This window comes from Leptosomus discolor, chromosome 20 (assembly GCF_034619465.1).
Source record: "Leptosomus discolor isolate bLepDis1 chromosome 20, bLepDis1.hap2, whole genome shotgun sequence".
In the NCBI taxonomy this organism is placed as follows: Eukaryota; Metazoa; Chordata; class Aves; order Leptosomiformes; family Leptosomidae; genus Leptosomus; species Leptosomus discolor.
This window is the reverse complement of record NC_141410.1, coordinates 4,150,746-4,158,782: the sequence shown is the minus strand read 5'-3', so window position 1 is coordinate 4,158,782 and position 8,037 is coordinate 4,150,746. Positions and strand designations below refer to the sequence as shown.

Genomic DNA, 8,037 nt, shown 5'->3' with positions numbered 1-8,037 from the left:
GGCCGGCTTCGTGTGTCCGTTCTCTTCCTCGCCACAGCCTGCTCCTCCTGGCGATGCAGAGGGGAGGGAATTGCAGTCACCGTGCATCGCTGCAGCGGCAAGTCTTTGTTAAAAGGACGGTGCCAGCGTGAAAGACTGAGGCTGTTTTCGCCTGAGCCCTTGCCAAGCTCTGTAGTTGGACCAACTTGTGACCTTTTTCTTCCCGGGTTTCTCTGGAGACAAAGGTGAGCCAGAGGAAAGCTCTGTTTGACACCCCCCCCCCCCTTGCTGCTCCTCTTCTCCCTCTGCCCCCCCCCCCTCAGCGGCCAGTGGGGACAAAAAAAGACCAGCTGAGATCTTCCCCCAACTTGCCTCGCTCGGCAGGGCAGCGCCTGCGTTCTCCGGCTCTCGCTTGGACGGGGCAATGCCTGTGATTCGAATGTGACCTGACAGTCTTTTCGCTTCACGTGCTTTTGGAAAGAGCTTTACACGTTCCGTGCTGAGAGGGTGGAAGTACCTCTAGAAATAGAATGCAAAGAAGGAGAAAATAGCCCGGGTTGAGTTTTATTCTTTTCAGTTGCCGTCCCAGTGTGCTACTTCTACAGCTGGGAGCTTAAAAAACTCTTACAGAAATGCCCTAAATTGTTCCCAGCCCTGTAACAAGGGTGCAAACAGCAGGTTAACGAAAATCACAGCTGATGGGAAGCTGGGAGAGTGAAAGCCCTGATCAAAGAGTAACCGGCGGGGATGCGAAGCAATTAGAAACCTTAATGGCTCTTTCCCAGGGCTACTTGTACCGAAAAGGTGGTGTTTGTCGGCGTTTTCCTCCAGGCAGGCGTTAAGGGGAGCCAGATTTGAGAAACTGCTTCTCTCCTCGAGAGGGTGTTTATGGGGACCAGGAGCCCACGCCCAGCTGCGGGGCACTTTGCCACCTTCCTCTTCCCGAGGACCTTCCCCCACCAACAGCCCTACAGACACTGTTAACAGCACGGGTCTAGGTAACGCCGATGTTTTCGCACGTGAGCGTGGCTTCGTTTTGCCGCGGGGCACCTCAAGCCAGAGCGTTGTGCTAAAACCAGCCCTTGGCTCCCTTGGTCATCTCCAGACTTCTTGGTTGTGGTTTTGATTGTGAATTAGGTGATTTCTGCACACGGAGAAAAAAAATAAAGCACCGCGGGTCCCGTTGAATTGAATCCCAAGGACCCAATCTTGCCTCCCAAGAGCAGCAACCGGGCTTGAAGGGGGAAATCACCTGGCAGCGGCATCCCTGGTGGAGCAAGTGGCAGCTCCCCCGCGCCTTCGGGGAGGTTCACGCTGGCTCTGCCACCCGCTCTTCTCCCGTCTCCGCTTCCTGGCCAGACTGGGCTCCGTTATGTTATTTCTTCAGCCCCATCTGTCCTGTTTTTTTTCCGTTTCCACGCTCTCGACTCCTCTGTCGGGCTCTGCTGGGGCATCTCAAAGCAGCTGGCAGTGACCCAAGGTTTGAACGCCGCCGTTCGGACTCTTTTCCTTGCACCTCAGAGCACGAGACGGGGATTTTTGGGTGCACCCCTGAGGGGTTAGACCCCATCTCCTCCCCGAACTGTTGCCTTCCCTTTCCAGGAGCTGAGCATTTCCAGGTCCCCGAGGCTGGGGCTTCAGCCGTGTGGATTTGGCTGGGTTTTGGGGACCTGAGGCTCTGGGTTTACGTGGCTGCTTTGCAGCGAGGTTGGAGACATCCCTCTTTATTTGTTTTCCAGCAAAAACGGATAGCAGTGGGCAAAACTCCCTGGGGAATTCAGAAATTGGGGTGAAAAGGGTCTGAGTACTGGGGCAGGGGGTGGCAAGCGAGCGAGCAGCTGCGTGTCAGGGTTAGAAATTGCTTCTCCGCTGGGCATGCTGTAGGAGAGGGGAGGGAAAAAAAAAAAAGGGAGAAAAAAATCAGTTGCAGCCACGTTTTCCAAAAAGCCGGAGCGTTTCTGCTCGCCGTCGCTTCCAAGAAACGGAGAAAACCGGGGAGGCAAATTGCAGTGATTCATCACGGGCAGCAGATCGGAGGCAGGAGACGCGAGTTCGCTGTCTGCCCGGTGCCCGCCGTGGGCTCGGGCTCGCCGGGGCCTGGCTGGCGGCGAGAGCCTGACACCCCCGGCTCGAGCATCCCTGCGCCACGGCGGGAGCTGCCGGAGGAGCCACCGCGGGGACGGAAAACAACCGGCGAAGGCCGAGAGCTGGAGCAGGGGGAATTTTTCGCCTGCGTTTCTCCGGAGCCATCCGAGCGAGCTGCCCGTGAGCCGGGGTGGGGCCCAGCGGGATGGGAGGCCCTGGGGATGCTTGGTGTCGGGGGGTCATGCTCACACACACGCACACAGCCCCCCAGAATTTTTGGGGGCAGCATCCCTCCCTTGAGGACCTCCAGGGTGGGCTTAGAGGGGGCTCCATTGAGAAATAGAGCGTGGGAAAAAGGGGGCGGGGCTTGGGGGCTGCTTGCCTGCGGATTGGCTGGGGAGAGGGGGGAGACCCCCCTCAAATTGTGCTGGACAGGAAAGGGGCACCATAGGGACCCCCCCATACCCCATTAGGATGCGCTTGGGGCAGCTGGACCCCCCCCCCCCCTTTTCCCATTTGTTTGCACCCAGGTGGCTGCGGCGTGGCCTCGGTGACACGAGTTGTGCCGGTCTCAGCCCGGCCGAGGGCTGCGGAGGGCAAAACCCCTTTGGGTGGCTGGAGAGGGCCTGGGCGCATCCCTCGGTGGGTGCTCTGGCCGAAAAAACACCCTCACCCCTGCTGCTCCTGCTGCTGGTGTTTTGGTGATCGCCCCTGAAGGACAGCCGTGGGGGTCTCGGTGCTGCGCGGCCAGCGGGGAGAGGGACAGAGCACTTGGGGGGGGGGCGGGAGGATGGGGGGGACCCCAAAATCTCACCGGGGTTCGGGATGTGGGGCTGCATGTGCCTCGCTTGGGGCTGGACTGTGCGCTTGGGGCGTGGGGACAGCTTGGGTTTCCTTTGGGACTGGGATGCGGGGACAGCATGCGTCGTGTTTGGGGTTGGGATTTGGGGACCCTTGCATTGCTCTGGGGGTCGGGACGTGGGGATTATCTGTGTCTGCTCGGGGCAGGGACGTGGGACCCTCGTGGTGCTGAGGGGCAGGACACGGGGACCCTCGCGTCGGGGTCGGGACGTGGGGACCTTCTCACTGGTGTTGGGGACAGGTTGTGGGGACCTTTGCGTGGCATTTGGGGACACCGGGGGGACCCTTGTGCTGGAGTTGGGATGGGGGGATCCTTGCATGGGGTCTGAGACATGGGGACGCTTGCACGATGCTCGGGATGGGGACGTGGGGACCCTTGCATTGGGTTTGGGGTGCAGGGACCTTCATGTTGGGGTTGGGATCAGGACTCGGGGACCCCTTAATTGGGGTCAGTATGGAGGGACCCTTGTGTCAGGGCCAGCACTTGGGGATATCTGCATTGGCGTCAGGACTCGGGGACCACCGTACGGGGGCTGCAGCATCTCCCCAGGGCTCGGAGGGCTGGAAATGGGGGACAGTGGGGGCAGGTTGTGTCTGTCCCCTCCCTCCTCACAGGGACCGTGACCGGGGGCCAGATCCAGGCTTCGGCAACTCGCTCCCGCACCGCCACCCTGGGTGGCTCAGGATAATTCGGATGCAGCCCCACAGGAGCTGCTTAACCCCCCCGTGATCCAGCCTTCGCCCCGATACCCCGCTGCCATGAAGAAGAAGGCGGCCAATGGGAGGGGGCCCGATCCTGCTCCCCCCCAGCAGCGAACCCGTGGCATCGCCAAGCCGGCGGAGGTGATTTACCCGCAGGGGGGACTCCAAGCCATCATCTCGGAGTGGCCTGGTTGCCCCAGGGGGGGCAATTGTAGTTTCGTAGGGGGGGGGGGGGGTTGTTGCTGATACGGATGGGTTTTTGCTTCCCCCCCCCCCCCAAGTACGTGGGTTCCTTCGCGGTGGAGGACTTGGACCTGCAGCAGCAAGCGGGACGGCTGGAGGAGCAGCTGCGGACACTGAAGGTTGGGCACCCCTCCCTGGGAAATGGGGGGGACCCCAAATAGTGGAGGGGGGACCCCCAGGTGGCACAACCTGGACCTCCTCCAACGCTGCATCTCTCCCGGCCAGGACTGCCCCAGGAGGAGGTCGGTGGTGTTGAGGTTCAGCTTGCAGGGGCTGAAGGTCTATGGTGCCGACGGGGAGGTAGGGTGGGGTGCTGGGAGCAGGGGGGGTCGAGGGTGCTGGGGGGGTGCGTCGGGGGTGCTGGTGCTGATTTGGGGGGGGTTGCACCTCTCTGGGGATTGCTTTTCACCTGGGAACCCGCTTTGCGTTCGCAAATAGAGTCCCAAAGTGCCGTGCATGTGCGGGTCTGCAACCTGCCGTGCAGCTAGGGGGGACCCCGGCATTGCTTGCACCCCAGGAAGGGGGTGTCCGGGGGGTGCTCGGTCCTAGTGACCCCCCTCCCCACCGTCTTGTCTCCGCAGACGCTGCTGATGGCCCACGCTCTCCGCCGGATCCTGTACAGCACGTGGCGACACGCCGATGGCCAATTCGCCTTCGTAGCCCGCAATCCCCACAGCCCCGCCAGCCCCCTCTTCTGCCACCTCTTCGTGGGGCTCCCAAGCGAGGTGCGTGGCCCAACCCCACCCCACCCCCCCAAAAAATACCATTATTTTTATTTTTAACATCCGCACGCAGCTTCTTTTGCCTCCCCCAGGTCCAGACCCTGCACCTCTTGCTCTGCCGCTCCTTCCAGCTCTGCTACCTCCTGGCGCACCCCGAGGAGCAGGCGGGCGAGGGGGAGCCCCCGGGGACCGGGGTGCTGCGGGAGCCCCTCAACCCCGAGGAGGTGTCGCGCAACGTCAACGCCCTCGTCTCCTTCCGCCGCCTGCCCGCGCCCGCCGCCCTCGGCTCCCTGGGCGCGGGGGTAGGTGCACCCTGCCGGGGTGCTGGGTGCTGCTCCGCCGGCCTTCGCACGACGTTTGCTCGCGGGGCGTTTCCACGCATGGGAGTTTTGCACGGCGTTTTGCACGGCGTGGTTTTGCACGGGGTCTTGCATGGCTTTGCTTGCGCGGCCTTTTTATTACGCAGCATTGCTTTGCACAGCTGTACGTGCATGGCACGGTTTGCAGGGCATTTTTTTTCTTGCACCACGGTATTTGCAGGGCATTTTCTTGCGCGGTATTTTGCCTGGCAGTTCTTGCGCGGCGTTTTGCATGGGGTGCTATTGTACAGCACGTTTTTGCGTGGCGTCTTGCGTGGCATTTTCTTGCGCGTTCCTTTGGTACAACATTTCTTTGCACGGCGGAATGTGCACGGCACTTTTTGCACAGCATTTTTTTTTCACGGAATTTTGTCTGGCAGTTCTTGCAAGGTCCTTTCTTGCACAGTCCTTTCCTGCACGATCCTTTCTTGCACATCATTTTCCATGGGGTGCATATTTGCACAGCGTTTTGCATGGCATGTGTTGTGCAACGCATCTTGCACAGCCTGGTTTTGCACAGTGTTTTGCACAGCCTGGTGTTTTCTTGCACAACGTTTTGCACGGCTTTTCCTGCACGGCGTTTTGCACGGCATATTTTTGCACAGCAAAATTTGCAAGGCCCGTCCTGCACAGTGTTTTCTTGCACGGTGTTTTGCACAGCCTGTTTTAAGCGGCATTTTGCAGGGCAGTTTCTTGCGCAGCGTTCTGCGAGGTCTTGCACGTCATTTTGCACAGCCTTTTCTTGCAGGGTGTTTTACATCAGGTGTATTTGCACAGCGTTTATTTTGCACAGCAGTTTTGCGTGGTGTTTTGCAGGGCATTATTTGCATGGCACTTTTTCGCACAGCAGTTTTTTGCAGGGTGTTTTGCACCGCTGGTTTTTTGCACAGCATTTTTTGCATAACCTTTTTTGCATGCTGTTTTGCATGGTGGTTTTGGGACGGTATTTTCTGCAAAGCTTTTTTGCATGGCTTCTTTTGCGTGGCACTTTTTTTTTCCCCCAGCACTTTTTGCATGGTGTTTTGCACGACATTTCACACAGCAAACATCCCCCAAACCCCCCTGACAGCCCCTCTGCCCCCCCCCAGGAGCGGCGGCCGGAGGCGGAGGGCAGAGTCGGTGCCTGGCGCCCAGGGAACCCCTACTGCTCCCCGGTTCTGGTGCGCAAAAAAGCCATCCGCAGCAAAGTCCTGCGCTCGGGGGCTTACCGGGACTGCGGGGGCGAGAGCCAGCTCCACCAGCCGCCCCGCGACACCGGTGAGTGTAAGAGCGGAAACTGAGGCACGGGACACACGCACACACGTAACTCCGATTTCGTGGGGGGATTTTTGGGGGCGAAGAGGGGATTAACAGGCTCCCGCAGCGGCGGCAGGATGGGAGAGCAAAGGGCCGAGGAGCTTGGCCTTCCTCCCCGAAAACGAGAGCGTCCTCGCCGAGAGCGTGTGGGCCTTCGCCGGCATCGCCAGGTGAGCGCGCGGCGGCACCCCGCTCCTCGCCGTGTCCCGCCAGCTCCTCGCCGTGTCCCCCCCCCGCCGCCACCCTCCCTTGCGCCCACCTGCCGCCTCGTCCCCAGGGACGGCGGGATCGCGCTGCTGCGGCGGGACGTCCCCGGCGCCTTCCTGCTGCGCCCCGAGCCCGGCCTGGCCAAGCGCTGGTGCCTGTGGGTGCGGGCGCCCTGCGGCGTCGTCCCCTACTGCCTCTTCAGGACCCACCAGGGCAGGTTCTGCGTGGAGGTGAGGGGGCTGCGCGGGGGCGTCAGGGCAGCGGGGGTGGCTGCGTTTGACGCACGAGTGCACTTGCTTCGTGGTTGCAGCGGTGCGCCGGTGCGCCTGGGGAAGCGCGTTTGATGCATCTGTGCGTGGGTGCTCTGGGGCGTAAGTGCATTTGGTGCAGCTCTGCATGGATGCATTGGTGACATGGCATGTCCGTGCATTTCACACACTGTGTAAGCACATTTGGTGCATGGATGCACTGGTGTCTGCATGCTTTTGCTTCATGGTTGCACAGGGGCGTCGGTGCACTGGTGAATAATTGCATTTGCTTCACAAGTGCATGGGTGCACAGAAGCATTTGCTTCACAGTCGCCTCAGCGCTCAGGTGCATCTGTGCATGGGTGCACAGGGGTGTTGGTGCGCGAGCACCATGGATTTGTGGGTGCATTGGTGCACGGAGGCATCTGTGCATGGTGCATATCGCACAATGGGTGTGGGTGCATCTGTGCTCTGGTGTGCAATTACGTTTGATTCGTGGGCGCACAAGTGCATCTGTGCATGGACACATTGGTGAGAGTGTGTTTGATTCATGCATGCACTGGTCATGGGTGAATTTGGCTCGTGGGTGCATGGGTGCACTGGTGCCTTTGATTTGTGGGTGTATCCGTGCACAGGGTGCAGCTGTGTTTGGCTGCGCGGTGCACAGCTGCATCAGTATGCGCATGCATGGCTGCATGAGTGTGTTTGATTCACGTGCACACCCGTGCGTCGGATTTGTGGGTGCACGGTGCACAAGTACATGGGTGCCTTTGGTGCAGGGGTGCACCCGTGCATGGATCCATGGGTGTTTGGGGCACAGGTGCAGCCAGTTCCGGGGCGCCCTTTGCATGGGCATCCCGGCGAGGCCCTGTGGCCTCCAGCCAGGCCGGGGCCTCACCTCTCCCCTCTCTCCCCACGCCGCCGCCAGCACTCCAACGCCGAGTTCGCCAGCGTGGCCGCCCTCCTGGCTCACTACTCTGGGGCGCCGGGGGGCTGCTTCTGCCGCCTGGCCCCCGGCCGCCGCAACCCCGGCTACGAGGAGCGGGACCCCGGCGGCGGCAGCGGCGGCTCCAGCGCCTGGGGGGAGGCCGCCTGGGCCCCCGCCGCCCCCGTTGGGGTGCAGCATGAGCGGGGTTAGGCCCGGCCACCCCTTGGCTCAGGCCTGGCGACCCCCCCGCCCCCCGCCCCCAAATCCCCACATGGCTTCGAGGCGCTGCGGCTGCGTCGCGGCTCCCTTCGGCGGGTGTACGGCGCAATAAACGGCTCTCGCGCAAACGGAGGAGGGGGCTGCTGGCGCCTCGTGTTCCCATAGCCCCCGCCGCGGTGCCGCGTGCG

The 8,037-nt window shown here is 61.4% G+C and overlaps 1 protein-coding gene across 1 annotated transcript; it reads left to right on the top strand.

The window, feature by feature from the left end:
- The first annotated feature begins 3,684 nt into the window (after positions 1–3,684).
- Positions 3,685–7,840, top strand: SH2D5 (SH2 domain containing 5). Its single transcript, XM_086476223.1, has 9 exons — positions 3,685–3,768; positions 3,909–3,989; positions 4,096–4,170; positions 4,452–4,595; positions 4,685–4,894; positions 6,040–6,208; positions 6,315–6,417; positions 6,525–6,684; positions 7,631–7,840. The coding sequence occupies exons 1-9, from the start codon at positions 3,685–3,687 to the stop codon at positions 7,838–7,840; spliced, it is 1,236 nt and encodes a 411-aa protein (XP_086332349.1).
- Positions 7,841–8,037: the final 197 nt, after the last annotated feature.

Bases quoted from the DNA above. Each gene is read 5' to 3' on its own strand.
- SH2D5 (XM_086476223.1), top strand. From the start codon at position 3,685: ATGAAGAAGAAGGCGGCCAATGGGAGGGGGCCCGATCCTGCTCCCCCC. The intron at 4,596-4,684 runs GTGCGTGGCCCA...TGCCTCCCCCAG, and splicing joins TCGTGGGGCTCCCAAGCGAG to GTCCAGACCCTGCACCTCTT. The intron at 4,895-6,039 runs GTAGGTGCACCC...GCCCCCCCCCAG, and splicing joins TCGGCTCCCTGGGCGCGGGG to GAGCGGCGGCCGGAGGCGGA.